At 37.7% G+C, this 16,077-nt stretch overlaps 4 protein-coding genes across 8 annotated transcripts; 2 read left to right on the forward strand and 2 right to left on the reverse strand.

Annotated features, from left to right (window-relative positions):
* The first annotated feature begins 590 nt into the window (after positions 1–590).
* LOC106298256 (dihydrolipoyllysine-residue acetyltransferase component 5 of pyruvate dehydrogenase complex, chloroplastic) lies at positions 591–2,873 on the forward strand. 2 transcript variants are annotated; one of them, XM_013734355.1, is made up of 6 exons: positions 591–1,525; positions 1,796–1,987; positions 2,069–2,156; positions 2,232–2,302; positions 2,387–2,451; positions 2,538–2,848. In XM_013734355.1, the coding sequence occupies exons 1-5, from the start codon at positions 695–697 to the stop codon at positions 2,435–2,437; spliced, it is 1,233 nt and encodes a 410-aa protein (XP_013589809.1). In that variant the 5' UTR covers positions 591–694; the 3' UTR covers positions 2,438–2,451; positions 2,538–2,848. The 2 variants fall into 2 exon arrangements, with proteins under 2 accessions (XP_013589809.1, XP_013589808.1); XM_013734354.1 differs by having other exon boundaries at positions 592–1,525; positions 2,368–2,451; positions 2,538–2,873.
* A 222-nt stretch (positions 2,874–3,095) lies between these two features.
* LOC106297487 (leucine-rich repeat receptor-like tyrosine-protein kinase PXC3) lies at positions 3,096–5,547 on the reverse strand. Its single transcript, XM_013733719.1, is given in 10 exon segments — positions 3,096–3,400; positions 3,484–3,632; positions 3,890–4,265; positions 4,268–4,291; positions 4,294–4,599; positions 4,602–4,895; positions 4,898–4,917; positions 5,045–5,122; positions 5,124–5,250; positions 5,475–5,547. Coding segments are annotated over 10 exon segments (1,752 nt in total).
* Positions 5,548–7,639: 2,092 nt separating this feature from the next.
* LOC106298257 (5'-3' exonuclease) lies at positions 7,640–9,327 on the forward strand. Its single transcript, XM_013734356.1, has 5 exons — positions 7,640–8,087; positions 8,167–8,310; positions 8,413–8,647; positions 8,758–8,980; positions 9,069–9,327. Exons 1-5 carry the CDS (start codon positions 7,701–7,703, stop codon positions 9,166–9,168), a joined length of 1,089 nt encoding a protein of 362 aa, XP_013589810.1. The 5' UTR covers positions 7,640–7,700; the 3' UTR covers positions 9,169–9,327.
* A 127-nt stretch (positions 9,328–9,454) lies between these two features.
* LOC106298255 (protein SENSITIVE TO PROTON RHIZOTOXICITY 1) lies at positions 9,455–11,622 on the reverse strand. Of its 4 annotated transcripts, none has more exons than XM_013734350.1 (3): positions 11,362–11,622; positions 11,147–11,268; positions 9,455–11,046 (listed from the first exon to the last, which is right to left on the reverse strand). In XM_013734350.1, exon 3 carries the CDS (start codon positions 11,025–11,027, stop codon positions 9,627–9,629), a length of 1,401 nt encoding a protein of 466 aa, XP_013589804.1. In that variant the 5' UTR covers positions 11,028–11,046; positions 11,147–11,268; positions 11,362–11,622; the 3' UTR covers positions 9,455–9,626. The 4 variants fall into 4 exon arrangements, with proteins under 4 accessions (XP_013589804.1, XP_013589806.1, XP_013589807.1 ...); XM_013734352.1 differs by having other exon boundaries at positions 9,455–11,057; XM_013734353.1 differs by having other exon boundaries at positions 9,455–11,057; positions 11,147–11,189; positions 11,362–11,607.
* Between the last annotated feature and the right edge of the window lie 4,455 nt (positions 11,623–16,077).

Genomic DNA, 16,077 nt, shown 5'->3' on the forward strand with positions numbered 1-16,077 from the left:
TCTAACATTTTTGATATAAAGAATAGAAAAATTCTCTAGGATAGACCTAAAAAAAGTTTTTGTCACAAATATAGACCTTAAAAATAAAAATGACCAAAATATACTTAAATGTTTTATCAAAAAAAAATATACACTTATACCCGTAGGTTTAATTAATCTAGACATTAGGGTTTAGAGTTAACGGGTGGAGTTTAGGGTTTAGGGTTTAGGGTTTAGGGTTTAAGGTTTAAGGTTTAAGATTTAGGGTTTAGGGTTTAGAGTTGAGTAGTAGGGTTTTTGGGGATAAGATTTCAAATTTTAAAAAATAAAAAAATATAAAATTTTGAAAATAAAAAATGCTATTTTGGTCATTTTAGTTTTTGAGGTTTATTTTTGTGACAAAACTTAAAAAAGAAAATTCTATTCGAAAGAATTGCCATAAAGAAATTAATAAAAACTCTACACAATTAAAATAGTTAAATTAATTTTTAATTAAAATAGAAAAAAAAAAAAAAAAGAAAGGACAAAACAACTAAGCAACAAAATGGGCCTCAGAAGAAGCCCAATAGACAGCAAAAAGGCGCGTGAGAAATAAGAAAAGAGACGACAGTGGTTGTTACCGGTAAACTAATTCGATAATTCCGAGGAACGTCCATCCTTCCCCTTAAATCCCATCTCTACTCTCTACTCTGAGAGCATTGTGATTCACGAAAACATGTCTCGTCTTCTCAACACGTCGTTCCTTCCTTGTTCCACTTGCAGAACCCGATCCTCCTCCGCTCCTCATTCCCGCGTTAACAAGCCACGAATCGTCAGCGTCCGGGCGAAGATCCGAGAGATCTTCATGCCTGCTCTCAGCTCCACCATGACCGAAGGCAAAATCGTGTCCTGGGTCAAATCCGAAGGCGACAAGCTCAGCAAAGGGGAGAGTGTTGTGGTCGTCGAATCCGACAAGGCAGATATGGACGTGGAGACTTTCTACGACGGTTATCTCGCCGCAATCATGGTCGAGGAAGGCGGTGTGGCTCCCGTTGGATCCGCCATTGCTTTGTTAGCTGAGACTGAGGAAGAAATCGCGGATGCTAGGGCTAAAGCTTCCGGTGGTGGTGGAGGCACTTCTCCATCTCCGCCTGTCTCCCAAGCACCTCCGGTTGTTGAAGAGAAGGTTTCGGCTTCGGTTCCTCCGCCGAAAGTTGTGTCTTCCGCGTCGGCTGTGCATCCGGCGTCGGAAGGAGGGAAGAGAGTGGTGGCTTCTCCTTATGCCAAGAAGCTAGCGAAGGAGTTGAAAGTGGAGTTGGCTGCTTTAGTTGGAAGCGGGCCAATGGGAAGGATTGTTGCTAAAGATGTTGAAGCCGCTGTTGCTGCTGCTCCTCCTGTTCAAAAGGAGGCTATGGCTCCTGCTGTTGCTGTTGAGCTCGGCTCCGTTGTTCCATTCACCACAATGCAAGGCGCCGTGAGCAGGAACATGGTTGAGAGCTTGTCGGTTCCTACTTTTAGAGTCGGTTACACAATCAACACCGATGCTCTTGATGCTCTCTACAAGAAGGTGGCTTCTTCTTCTTTTTTTTTTTTTGGATCTTCCATTTATTCTGATTGCAAGCTGATAAGAAAAACTAATTGGTTGAAAAGGTTTTTAGCTTTGGGATGAATAGTATAATTGGAGCTTAAGGGTTAGAGTTCAGTGTCATAGGAACCGGTTTTCACTGATCTGCAGTGAGACATAGATAGTTAAAAGTGTATATGATTTGCATGAGAAGCATATTACGACTGGTTCTAAAGGTGTTTGGTGTTTTTTTCTTATTTGGTTGGCTTGTAGATTAAGTCTAAAGGTGTGACAATGACGGCACTACTAGCAAAGGCAACTGCACTTGCACTCGCAAAACATCCAGTTGTAAACTCTTCCTGCAGAGATGGTAACAGTTTTGTGTATAACAGTAGCATCAACATTGCTGTTGCTGTTGCCATTGATGGTGGTTTGATCACTCCTGTCCTTCAGAACGCCGATAAGGTGCGCTCTTTTCAACAGTTTTGAGTTTACTCTGTCTTTGAAACGGTATCAACGGATTGTTCTAACTCATTTTGTAAACAGGTTGACATTTATTCATTGTCTAGAAAATGGAAAGAATTGGTTGATAAGGCCCGAGCCAAGCAGCTGCAGCCCCAGGAGTACAACACTGGTAATCCTGATCGTTTGATCAAATGTAAAGAGATCGTTTGAGCCTTGTTTCTTATTCCTTCTGGGTTACTTTCAGGTACTTTCACTCTCTCTAACCTCGGAATGTTCGGTGTTGATCGGTTTGATGCAATTCTTCCCCCTGGAACTGTAAGTTCTTTCCCTTCTATGTACAAATTCACATTCTGTCAAACTAAGTTCTGTGATCAATGAAGGGAGCGATTATGGCTGTAGGAGCATCACAACCTACAGTGGTTGCTACTAAAGACGGCCGCATCGGCATGAAAAACCAGATGCAGGTAACTCTTGTTCTAGAAATTGTTACTCTTCTCTTTTTGTCTTCACGGAACTTGTTAATGATTACTGTTCACTTGCAAATCCACAGGTGAATGTGACGGCAGATCATCGTGTTATCTATGGTGCTGATCTCGCACAGTTCTTGCAAACATTGGCCAGCATTATTGAGGACCCAAAGGACCTTACATTCTAGGCCTAATTACTGCTTTTTTTGCGACCCAATCTTCTCTGCTTTTAATTCCATGGGAGCTTTGTATTTCTGCGGTAATCTGTTTCGTTGATAGAATCGACTCTTTTTTAAAAGAGTAATGTTGAACATATACTCATTTGTTTGTGTTGAGATATCTCCTGCAACATTTGGCACATTGAAAGGCCTTCTCATATGATTTCGTTGCAGTATTTTCATATCCATATTTGATTTCGATCTTATGAAGCCATCTGGTATTCTTAGGCTCGATTATTCAATCTGATATGGACTGATAGTTTTTAAACTACAAATTTGAATGCATTGGGTTCTTCTTGTTTCTGAGTGTCTCAGTAATGTAGATGCAGATAATAGGGGGTGCCATGGAAATCCTCTCTATGCTGCTTAGATAAACAGCAACAAGCACAAATTTACACATTTTGCAACATCCTATATCTTTACTTAGATTCTTGTGAGCGTCCGTAGGACAGTATTCATCTTTGGCCTTTCCCCAGGAGATATGTTTATACAGGCATGTGCAATACTGAGGGCACTTAACATCTGCTTTGTTGCTACAGTTGATGTTTTGCTCACTCTGAGGTCAAGAATGTTGTTGGGCTGCTCTTGTTGGCTCGAATGGCTCTGCACCCACTTGGCCAACTCTCTTCCTTCGTTGACGGCTGGCCTTCCGATTAACAACTCCAAAAGAATCACCCCAAAGCTGTAGACGTTACCAGCCATTGTCACCCTCATTGTGTAAGCTTACTCTGATGATGAGATCAAAAGTGAAAGATTAAAAGAGCTCATTTTTCTCCGACAAGCTCAGTAAGGTTTTGTAGTATTATATCACCTGGTGGAATGTAGCCGATGGTGCCTGAAACTGACGAGAGGCTGCCATTGCTTCTGGAAGGATCGATTACTTTGAACAGTTCAAAGTCCCATACCAGTGGATCAGTGAGCGAGTTGAGCATAATTTATATACAGATGGGTTGAGCCAGACTTGGTCCATTTCATAATATTTTTCATAACACAACTAAACAACATTATCTTATGATTTAGATAAACATAATATTTTTATTAAAATATTTATAATACAAACAAATAATATTTTGTGATTTTGAGAGAAAACATGATTTTCGCGAGAAAAATCATTGTTCGGTTTAGGTGAAAAAGTTAAATATTTTGGTTTTGGCGAAAATTAGATTTTCTTTTTTTTTTTGCAGGAAAATTTGATTTTTGTAGTTTAGCCGGAAAACTTAATTTTGCGGTTTTGGCACAAAAATTTGATTCCCTGAACTACCAATGCTATATTGTACTTGCTAGTCCAGTCAATCACATCGTTGGAATGGTTGTGTAGAACATCGTAAAGGGTACGAGTGTGAGCAAATTAATGGAAGAGCAAGAATCATTCTCACTATAGTACTTAAGTTAGTGGAACCATTACATTTGAGTGATGCAGCTTGCTCAACCTCGTTAGGTCTAGATCTAGTGGCTCACTGCTGGCTTGCTAGAAAAGTATGTCTCTTGCGTTAAGTTTTTTGATGAAATCACTCGAACCGGAAGACATGACTGATCTGTAGTAACTTCATAACATTGTCTGGAACAAAGCATTCTCTAGATGAGGAACAACTACATGTGTAGAGAGTTTGACGTAAGGGATTTCCACGAATGACCTCGGGAAGTTCAGTTGATCTTTCATCATGGTCGACTTGCATGCTGTTTACTTCCTTGAAGCACCTAAAAGGTTTTGACATGATGACAATTATAATCACTGCCACAAGGGAAATAAATCCAACGGCTACAAACGTTACAACCAAAGCTAGTTTGCTCCTCTGATGGCATTTTCTGGATAGGACTCCATCCTCTTTTATCAACTTGAACCCGAGGTTTCCACTGACATTGATTATAATATTCTTGGTGAACTTTGGAATATTTCCAGTCAGCTGGCTGTTGGAAAGTATGAGCTATGTAAAAATATTAAGCTGATCAGAAAATCAGGGATTTCTCCTGAAAATCTGTGATTTGACAGATGAAAAACTTCCAAATGGTCAAGTTGAGACAATGACGATGAAGTTGGGAATGATCCTTCAAAGATATTGTCGGTGAGATTCAAAGATATCTGCAACTTTCATGGCATTACTGGATTTCCCCCTCTTAGCCAGTTCTGCCCGAGATTTCCAACGTTATCAGGTATAGTACCACTTAGATTATTTCCTTGCAAGTTCAAGGTGAAAAGTTGCTCTAGCTGCAAAAATGAATGTGTATCGATCCACTCAGAGAGTTCCTGCTGATGTTAGGATTTCGAATGTTTACAAACTGCACAGCACCGGAGCTAATAGTAACAAAAATTTCAACATATATCTATGTATTTATATGTTTTTGTTACTATTAAGACCACCGCAATTGTCTACCATGTTGCCATTCGGATCCTAAGAATCAAGAGGTTCCTTAACAATCTCATCTTATCTGGGATTGCTCTTGTAAGCTTTTTGATGTAGTTATATCACTTAAAGCTTGGTAAGATTTCCAAATGCATGAGGTAGGATCCCCGTGAATCGTTCATTGCTAAGTTCCCATGGTTTCCAAATGCTGCCGGTTAAACAGTTGTTGTCAATCTCTGTATATGTTAGATTTTGCGTTGATTCGAAACGCAGCATAAGCCACCAGTCCTTTTAGCTTATTGCTTCCTAGTCTCAGTCTAACCAGTCCAGGTGAAATTCATAACAAACTGATTAGATGACAAATCCACATAGACAAATTAGGCTGCGACAAAATGTTATCTGAAATGGTACCTCGGTGCATTTCTCTGGATCAGATCCAAAATCTAAGAGAATCGTTTACCGTTCTCAACCATTGACGAAGACCACGAAAAAGTGAGTTTTACCTCGTATCCTTGGATGTTGGAACTTTCCATGTCGCCTCCGTTGTAGTTTGTAACCAATGAACTCATCAGAGCTTGTAAACATCACATTCATTAAAGCGTCAGACGAAACAAGAAGAGTAAGGCGAAGAGACATTAACCAAGGGAGAGCGACCCAAAAACCAGGCTGTATAATTTCCCCTCCAATGCCAAGATATGTGCAATGACCAAGAGACGTAAAGGACCTCTGAGTCCAAGAACGACGATACATAAAGAAAGGAATGAGAAGACCGCTGCTCTTGGACCAGAATATGCTCTAATACCTGCATAAAGTATTGCGATGCAACACTTGAAGAAACAAGTGAAATCCATGGTATTGGGATGTGTTGGACCACCATAAGGAGTCACCAAGGACATGAAAGACCAGCAAACCTCGCAGACCTCCACAGCCACTCTAAATGCCGCCTCCGGAAACTGGAGGAAGGTTAACTTAAGCCGAAAATGGTTGATACCGGTGACGATGGATCACGCCACATCAAGAACACCGAAAGAAAATTGCCATGAAACATGAATCATTTTTATGAGTTATGTCACGTTTTATAATTGAATAAACTTTTATACAGTTTGTTTTCAGATTTAACTTAAATCACTGCAGCCACAATAATTGACAATTTTAGTTGTTTTAGATTCAGAGTGGCATGCAGTTTTAGTTGGCCTTTAGATTAATTATTGAGAAACAAAAGGTTCGAGTCGTAGCAGCTGCTAGAAAAGATTTGGTAACCGATTCTTATCCCTAGTGTGATTGGCAGAGCGGTATGCTGGAGAAGATGTATACTCTTATTAAAATATTTAATAGAATGATTACTACAACAATATCGACATGTTCTTTAAAATTATTATAAAAATAGTATATAATATATGATATATTTATTTCTATTGAAAGATATATAATTTTTTTATTTTATTTAATAATATAAAAATTATGTTTATATCAAAAATTTTATTTTTAAAATAAATTTTACAATTAAAATTAATATTTTATAAAATATAATTTCACATTTAAAATATAATTTAATTGTATAAATTTAATTGTATTTTAAATGTGAAATACTTAAAAATATATATTTTACCGTAAGTTTATTTTAGAAATAATTTTTTTCTGAATATAAAAATAATTTTATAATATTATTAAATAAAATAAATGAATTAATTATATATTTTTAATTTTATAAATTATAAATATAAATGTTCTACTGAAAGTTTCACATAAAAATATTAACCAGAGAGCATTTGGAAAGTATTAGCATTTGGTAAATGTTTTTTTAAATATTTTTCTAACAAATGTTGATTGTATAATGTATAGCATAATGTTTATACTAATATTGGAATTATGAGTTCCGGCCGAAACTTTTTGCAATTAGAAGAAAAAGTTGATTATTGAGATAACTTTGTAAGTAAGTCCGGGCGTTCGGGTACCTGTTGGCGTTCGGATCAGGTTTTTTGGATTTCGGTTCTCTTTTATAACACCTCCTAGGTCTCATTCTAATAAATTTGCAAGTACGGATCGGGTTCGGATATAACACATCGGGTTCGGATTGGTTTTGTATTACATCATAAAACCCATAAAGTAATCATATATCATTCGAATTCGGGTTATATTGGATCGGTTCGGATATACCCGAAATAAAATCTAAAATTTAAAAGTAAAACATAAGAAATATATATTTATTTATATATAATTAAGTATTTAAGGTAGTTATTTAAATTTTAAATACTTATTGTTAGATAACATATCAAAATAAATATGAAATTGAATATTTGAAGTATATATTCATGTTTCATATAATTATATTGTATATTATTTTGGACATTCGGATCGCTTTTCTTCGGATATTTTTTCGGATTTTTCGGTTTTTTGGGTTACCCGTTCGGGTTCGGTTAGTAACACTTCGGGTTCGGATATGTTTTGTACCACTTTACAAGACCCATTCGGATATTTTTAACATTTCGGACCGGATACGGTTCGGGTTTTTCGGTTCGGATTTCGGGTTACGCCCAGGCCTAGTTGTAAAATTTTCATCTGAAAAGCCCACTTAAGGCCCATAACCTTTCTGAGAAAAAGAAAAAAAGGAGAAATGAAAGTGAAAACGTCTGTGGATAATTAACAAATTGAGTGTAAAATCATTCTCTCTCTCTTGAGGTTGAAGATGATGACAACAGTAGGATATGCTCAATCGAATTCTTTTCTTCTTTCCATGAGAAGTCAATCCATCGAAAAGACTAAAGCTCCGCGAGCAAAATGGGTCGCTTCTTCTTCTTCTTCTTCTTCTTCTTCTTCTTCTTCTTCTTCTTCACATCTTCGTGCATCTTCAGTATCGCCCTCTTCCACTGAGGCATTTCATCGAGTAGATTATGGGCAAGCTATTGCCAATGATGGTATGAATGAAGAAAGCAGTAAGAAGAAGAAGAAAAGGGTCTTCTTCTTAGACGTTAGTCCACTCTGCTACGAAGGAAACAAGCCAAGTTCGCAAGCGTTTGGTCACTGGCTTTCACTCTTCTTCTCTCAAGTCAGCCTCACCGATCCCGTCATAGCTGTAAAACACTCTCCTCCTCTGCACAAGTCTTTTCGTTTCTGCAATCCATGAAAACGTCTGAAAGATGTTTCCTTTGTAGGTTCTTGATGGAGAAGAAGGTAACAAGCTACGCCGAGAGTTACTGCCTTCATATAAAGCGCATAGGAAATCACCAAATCCTGGGAAATACTCCAAAAGGCCACACCAATTCGTCGAAGAAGTTCTTCGAAAATGCAATGTGCCAGTGGGTAAAACTATGCATCTACTCAGTTGTAGTGTTGGTGTTTGAACTTAGCCATAGAATTTTGAATAAATGATCTGACTTGAAGCTGGTTTGATGGACAAGGTTGTTAGACTTCAAGGGCATGAAGCAGACGATGTGGTGGCTACACTGATGGAACAAGCCGTGCAAAGAGGATACCGTGCGGTTATTGCATCGCCTGACAAAGACTTTAAGCAGTTGATCTCAGAAAATGTTCAGATTGTCATTCCATTGGCTGATCTCAGAAGATGGTCTTTCTATACGCTGAAACACTACCATGCTCAGTATAACTGTGATCCACAGTCTGATTTGAGCTTTCGTAAGTGTACATTGCTTTGTTTTTTTTTTTTGCTCAGTAAAACCAACTAAATTTGGCTGTTCGGAGTATGGAGTTTTACTAAACAGGACTATAATGGGTTTTGGTGATAGGATGTATAATGGGTGATAAGGTCGATGGAGTTCCAGGGATTCAGCATGTTGTCCCGGCGTTTGGAAGAAAAACAGCGATGAAACTTGTGAGGAAACATGGTTCTCTGGAGAGTTTACTAAGCGCTGCAGCTGTAAGAACTGTGGGTAGACCATATGCTCAAGAAGCCCTTACCAAATATGCAGATTACTTGAGAAGAAACTATCAAGTTCTTGCCTTGAAAAGGTTCCTTTCTTTCTCACTTTCATTTTGATTATTAATGCATGCATCTCCTGTTGGATATTCTGTAATCATTCCTTTTGTTTTATCACAGAGATGTGAAGGTACAGATTGAAGAGGAATGGCTGGTGGAGAGAACTACAAGCAATGATTCAGAAGTACTGTCAAGCTTCTTCTCAACCTTGCATGGATGATACTAAGAAACCTCAAGCACACCAACACATCTTGGTGCTAACCACTCAAGAGCCGATGTTAGCTTTTGCTAGCGGCTGATCTTTAAGTTTTAGTAAAAACTTTTAGTTAATTCGCAAGTTCACAGTGTAGTTGCATACTGGATTTGGTTACATACTTTATATGTGGTGAATCTATATATCAAATTGGTTGGTATAAAATAAAGATGAAGGAGAGGTCAATTCATTTCCTAAATTTGTTAAATGACAATTCACATAGTTGTGAACCAATAAAAGGTAAGAACAAAAAGAATCCAACTTTCTTACATTAGCAAACAGATTTTAAGAAAAGCAAGTACACTTTTGCTTCATGATATTATTCTAGGAAATAACAAAAGTAACGACACAAAGGAGCTGCCTAGGGCAAAAAAAAAAAAACTAGAACATCTTATAAAATAGCTTAATCATATATGGCAAGTGCCTTAAACACTAGTATCCGAAACAGAGCCATCACCACCATTGATGGGCGAGCAACCACATGCACTTGAAATAAGCATTTGAAATGAATCATCAAATATAGATCGTGGGAACCCTCCAAAGTTGCATGTATCAAAGCTCAGCGGCGAGAAAGACTCCTCGAAGCTTATCTTCCCATCCATGAAACAAGGCTGTGAGGTTTCTTGATTAGCATTTGTTGCAGAACCAAGATTGAAACTAACCATTCCTGCGTTGTTGTTATTGTTCCCGCAACCAGAGCTCCCTCTCTGAGAAGATGCAGCAGCTGAAGGTTTTGTCTCTTCAAGTGGGATCGCAGGAGTGTGTCCCTGGAACAGAGCAATGTGACCGAACAGCTTGTCTTTCCGTGAGAATGTGGTACCACAGGAACAGAGCCACTTGTTTTTCCCGCAGTGCTTCTCGTGGGTTTTGAGATCGGCAATGACAGAGAATTTCTTGGTATGGCAGCGGCTGCAAGTGAAGCTTTTGTCGCAGTGGGTTCGTTTATAATGGTTCTTCACGCACAGTATGGTCTTCAGAGGCTGGAACTTTTTGTGATCCTTGTTACGTTTGCAGCCCGGGAATGGGCAAGAGTACCTTTTGACCAGCATCTGCTCAGACCCGGGTACGGTTTCTTTGGTCGGCTTGGCCAGAGCGGCGGGAGTTTTGTACTCGTCACCGTGACCTCTCATGTGCATCCTCAGGTTGGCGTCTCTCTTGAAACCCTTGCCACATATAGTGCAGAAGTTGGTATGGGGTGCGAGGATCTCCTCTTTCTCAAGCTGCTTAATCTCGTAGGAACCGGGAGGAAGGTTCTCTCCTTCCTCGGCATCATCTTCGTTCTTCATTTCATGGCTTTCACCAACAATGGGCTTCGGCAAAACGAGCTCTTGGGAGGCGCCACCGTTGTTGTTAAGGGTCTGTGAAGCAAGGTTATTAGCCTCCCTTGGAAAAGGGAACAAGGCTGAACCTGGGGCTGTAGTAGACATATTATGATGCTTAACAGATGGAAGAAGACTACCTGCAGTTGAAATCAGCTGTATGATTATGGAAGTAAGATCAGCGGTTACGAGTTGCCGCTGCTCGTCTTGAAGCTGCCCGTTTCGGCCAAGGATGAGATGAACAAGACCCTGCAGTTCGTGAATCTTATGTTCCATAAAAGACAGGTTGCACAGCATGGTCCTCGGATCCCACGCTTGAGCCTTGACGCCTTGCAGGAAATCAACACTAGCTTGACCACCGTTGTTGTTGTTGTCTTGGCACGAAGAAGAAGCTTTGAAAACATGCAAATTAGGCTCCTCCTCCTCATCCTCCCTAGCCATCTCGTAATCCAAGATGGAAGCACTTCCCCAGTTGTTCTTGCACAGATCATCTTCTCCTGTTTCCATGTTCTTTGTCTACTAACACCTTCAATAACCCTCAAGATATGATCATCACATCAATTTAAAATTAAATAAATAAATAAAAAACTTGGAATTGAAAAGTTTAGATGGAACAAATCTCAAACCTTTTGTCTCCCAAAAGTGTCTTTCTCACACGACTCTAGAGATCTACAAATCGATCGATGATAACAAGCAGAAGAATCAAATCATCATTCGCCAACAATAAATCAAACAAACCCCCCAAATCCTATCAAGTTTAACAAATGGTTGAATCAAATTCACTCCATGACAGAAAGAAAGCAAAAAAAAAAAAAAGAGAGAGAGAGGAAGAGAAATTCACCGCAAGTATAGTAGCCTTTAAATGGTTCTTCGGGACCTCCAGTGGCCGCTTTAAAGGATAGAGAGAAGGAGAGCTTGAGCGAAGGGACTCTCCATGTTTATTAAGCGCTAAATCTCCTCTCCACTTTTCCGATTTTCAAGTCAACGAAATTATCTCAGCCGTTGAAATGTATTTTCATCGGCCATCCACCAGATCTGACGACTCTCAGGCGTTTTGTCGCATCAAACACAGTAACGCTACAGAAGAGCCGTTGATTTATGGAAACTATAGATGACGATAGAGAAGGGGGTGGTAATAGTGTGGGTCCACACCACAATTCTTATGTCACGATTTTCAATATGTTGCTGTTCCTTTTGCTCATTCCTGTGAACTATCCGGGTCAAGATGCCCTACAAACTAGTGTTGTTTTGTGTATTAAAATTAAACATTCAGATTAATCACTCAACTCCATTCTTATAAACCCACCTCAAATTTTCAAATGTGAGTTTTCATGGGAAATCGGCTAATTCCTTCGTCAACAAGGGCCAACGGTCCCGATCAGTACATAAACATGTTACCTGTGCGAAAACATACATCAACTAGTACAAAATTTAATTTTTATACGCGAACTTTCAAAATTTGGTTTTATCATACATTGACCTAATTTCCGTTAGTCAAACGTTGAATTGTCGTTAACCAATAATAGAAAATCAGCTAATTCCTACATCAACAGGGACCAATGGTCCAGATCAATACATAAACACTTCACCTGTGCAAAAACATACATCAACTAATACAAAATTTAAATTCAATACATGAACTTTCGAAATCTTGTTTTAACATACACTAAAGCTTGACATGCGCGTCCGCACAGGTATTTGTTGTTGATTTTTTTATAAATTGTTTAATGACATTTCTAAATATATAAATTTTTGTTCATTGTTATGTTCCTGCACATAAAAACCAAACTCACCCAAACCAAACCAAACCAAAGAAATAAAAAGTTTTTTTGTTAACTGGTTTGAATTCTTGTCGCGGATGAAGAAAATTTATTCAAACATATAAAATTATTATGGTTAACATGTAAAATAAACGTTGTCGAATTATTATGACAAATATAATTAATGAAGTAGTTAAGAAATCTGGTTTTAACATACACTAAAGCTTGACATGCGCGTCCGCGCGGGTATTTGTTGTTAATTTTTTTATAAATTGTTTAATGACATTTCTAAATATATAAATTTTTGTTCATTGTTATGTTCCTGCACATAAAAACCAAACCCATCCAAACCAAACCAAACCAAAGAAATAAAATGTTTTTTTGTTAACTGGTTTGAATTCTTGTCGCGGATGAAGAAAATTCATTCAAACATATGGAATTATTATGGTTAACGTGTAAAATAAACGTTGTCAAATTATTATGACAAATATAATTAATGAAGTAGTTAAGAAGTATAAAAAAATGTAAAAGATATAATGAAAACATTTAAATATAGGTAAGTTCTGGTTTATATTTCTATAAGACATGTTGTCAAATTATTTGGAAAAAATGCAATTAATAAAGTAGTTAAGTTGAGTGAAAATAAGGAAAGAAAAGATGTAATAAATCTGTTAAAAATATTAGTTAATTTTATTTTGTACTTAAATTTAATAAAATAGATTTACCTAATTTCCACTAGTCAAATAATACCGAAAATAAATTTTCTGTCACGTGTTGATTAAGTAAAGTTTTTATTGTATTATGTGATAATTAAACCGTAGTATGTAGTAATTGACAGAGAGAAATGAGAATGTTTAGCTTATCGAAGACATTCTCTTTTCTCTTTGTTCAATTTTGTCTTCTTTCGTTTTCTCGGTGTTAGTGTTTTCTTTTGTCGAAAAAGTTGAAGAAAAAAATTAATGAGAAAAGCTAACTAATGAATTACACGAGAAATAAATCGTTTGACCTACATGATTTATTTTTTCTCATTAAATTACCACGTAATACAATTTAATTACCACATAATACAATAAAAACCTTACTTAATCAACACGTGACAGACAATTTATCTTCGATATTATTTGACTAGTTGAAATTAGGTAAATGTCAAGCTTTAGCGTATGTTAAAACCAGATTTCAAAAGTTCATGTATTGAATTTAAATTTTGTATTATTTGATGTATGTTTTTGCACAGGTGAAGTGTTTATGTATTGATCCGTACCATTGGTCCCTGTTGATGTAGAAATTAGCCGTTTTTCTATTACCAGTTAACGACAACTCAACGTTTGACTAACGGAAATTAGGTCAATGTATGATAAAACCAAATTTAGAAAGTTCATGTATGAAAATTAAATTTTATACTAGTTGATGTATGTTTTCGTACATGTAAGATGTTTATGTACTGATCGGGACCGTTGACCTTTGTTTATGTAGAAATTGGCCGATTTCCCCTAAAACTAAGCTAATGTGAACGTGTTTGCTATAATCATACTATGAACCAGTATGAAGTGAGGGTTTTAAAGAAGTAAATATCGTAAAGAACAGGTAACTAGATTAGGTTGTTTTGGATTGATTTAAAGGCGCTAGTCTAGGGTTTCTTCTTCAGGTATGGAATCACAAACCAAGCAATTATTCAAAATCAGTTTATAACGAGTCTAAACTCGGATCACTCAGGTTGAATTAACCCACTCTCGTGGTGTTGATTCCTTTGCAAGTCGGTCTTGATGCCTAAACTCTCGTTTGGATCAAGACACGATGGCAAGCTCTAGAGATCAAGTCCGATATGTTCACAATACACCATAATATCTACTCTCGCTGACTAGGGATGCAAAGCTCATTCAATTCATATCAGGTTATCAATTAACGGCTACCTAAATCGATTAACCCTAATTCATGCACTGGGTGATCGGTTCAATGCAAGCAATAAGAACAGATATGAATGTAGACAATCTCAAGATGACTTATTTATGCTTAGCTCACGAATCCAAACCCCTAGAACCCTAAACTAACTCGGTTACTACTCAGACATAACACAAGAACAGAGAAGCATGGTTTCTGAATAATACTGCATATACTAGATCAAAGAAATCAGAGGGTTCAGGATAATCTTTTCTATGAGATAGATGATGTCTTCTCCCTTACAAGTAGCAATCGCTAAAATCAAAGCTCTCTCAGGTATTTTCTTGCGTAAAAATTAAGGTAGGTCTAAAATAATAAATAGGAAACTATATATATATAGGAGCCACAGGCGGGTAGAGGAAAGAAATAGGAAATCTAGGGCAAATCCCGAAATATTTGGAAACTTCCATTTTTTATCTCTGTCGCTGGAACAGGCACTCAGGCTGCTCCGGTTGGCTGTTCCGCGCGAAAGACTCCAAATCATACTTTCCTCTCTTCTTTTCCTCTAGCTGGTACTTAAAAGACCTGTTATGACTTGAAAGGGACTAAAAAGACTCGATAAAATCTTGAAAACTATTAGTAAGACATACGTATAATGTGCCAACAACACAATATATCAACTCCCCCAGACTTAGATCCTTGTTTTTCCTCAAACAAAATCAAGTACCAAGAACCGAGAGAAAGGAAAGTGTGGGAACTCGCCTATTCTCAGCAACCATACAATAACCACGAATCTCTGAACCATATAAGCAGTTTAGCTAAAACGACATATCCTTACCAAGAACCCCACAGTCTGCTTTTCAAAACGGCTCCATACTCTGTATCTCATATTTGCCAAAGTTAAAACATTCCAGACAAAACTCCTTATATTCAATTAAGAGTAGTGTGAGCTTCTCATCATAGGCATTAGATTGGGTAACGGTCTAGGTATGAAACAGACCTTTTTGTGTTTAAGTGGAGCTAATCAATGTTTAGGGGTTACCACATTTCGTAGAAGATGCAGGATATCGCGCAAAATTGCAAGAGAGGATAGATCCATTGATGTCCACAGCCTCTACTCGTTTTTGCATGTTCTTCTTTAGGAACAGTCGCTCTGATCTGCATGGTTCTCATCTCTTTTCTTTATACTCCGTCTAATTTACCAGTGGCGTCTATCTTTTCTTTAGAATCTTCTCCTTCTTCATCACCTTATTATGAAGTACATAAAGCTTTTTTTTTTTTTTTTTGAATAATACATAGGTGATGGTGACGAAGCAGGATGTAACAATTGTGATATAGTGACATGCCATTGGAGTTCTTGACCTCACATTCATTCCTGTCTCCCTTATTTTCTTAGTTAGATCATCGGCGGCGGAGCGGTTGCCCCATGTGCTTACTCTATTCCTCAGCAGAAAATTCTGTTGCATCAACGAGTGAGAGACTGTGTCAATCCATTCCTCTCTGACCCTTTTGTACATATCTGCACATAAGATACTGAATAACAAATGCATGAGAGCAGAACAAAGGCCTTATGGTTTTAAGGTGGGTACTAGCTAAAGATGAGCTAGCCACTCAGGATCAGCAAGATGGATAAAAAGAATAAGAAGTCCTGAGTGTTGATCACGTTAAACCCTATTCTAACACCCACAACAAGAAGAATTGCAGTCAAGATTAAGTTCAAGTTAGATGGAGTTAAGTCTTTCCAGAGTAACCTCGACAAGCTGAAAGCTTTTGGAGAACAAGATGATGTAATGTCAGGGTGTTCTTGATCCACATGTGCGTCTGTTGCTTCTGCTAAGGTCACTGAATAAGATGAATTAGGGCACGAGGGTAGTTAATACACATCATAGAATAAGGTCCTGATTCCCACAAAGTTTGGA

Source organism: Brassica oleracea, chromosome C6 (genome assembly GCF_000695525.1).
Source record: "Brassica oleracea var. oleracea cultivar TO1000 chromosome C6, BOL, whole genome shotgun sequence".
Lineage (NCBI taxonomy): Eukaryota > Viridiplantae > Streptophyta > Magnoliopsida > Brassicales > Brassicaceae > Brassica > Brassica oleracea.

Excerpts from the sequence above, each read along its gene's own strand:
- LOC106298256 (XM_013734354.1), top strand. The coding sequence starts at position 695 with ATGTCTCGTCTTCTCAACACGTCGTTCCTTCCTTGTTCCACTTGCAGA. Across the intron at positions 1,988-2,068 it reads TCCTTCAGAACGCCGATAAG|GTTGACATTTATTCATTGTC; the intron begins GTGCGCTCTTTT and ends TTTTGTAAACAG. Across the intron at positions 2,452-2,537 it reads GCATGAAAAACCAGATGCAG|GTGAATGTGACGGCAGATCA; the intron begins GTAACTCTTGTT and ends GCAAATCCACAG.
- LOC106298257 (XM_013734356.1), top strand. The coding sequence starts at position 7,701 with ATGATGACAACAGTAGGATATGCTCAATCGAATTCTTTTCTTCTTTCC. Across the intron at positions 8,088-8,166 it reads TCACCGATCCCGTCATAGCT|GTTCTTGATGGAGAAGAAGG; the intron begins GTAAAACACTCT and ends TTTCCTTTGTAG. Across the intron at positions 8,981-9,068 it reads CAAGTTCTTGCCTTGAAAAG|AGATGTGAAGGTACAGATTG; the intron begins GTTCCTTTCTTT and ends GTTTTATCACAG.
- LOC106298255 (XM_013734350.1), bottom strand. The coding sequence starts at position 11,027 with ATGGAAACAGGAGAAGATGATCTGTGCAAGAACAACTGGGGAAGTGCT.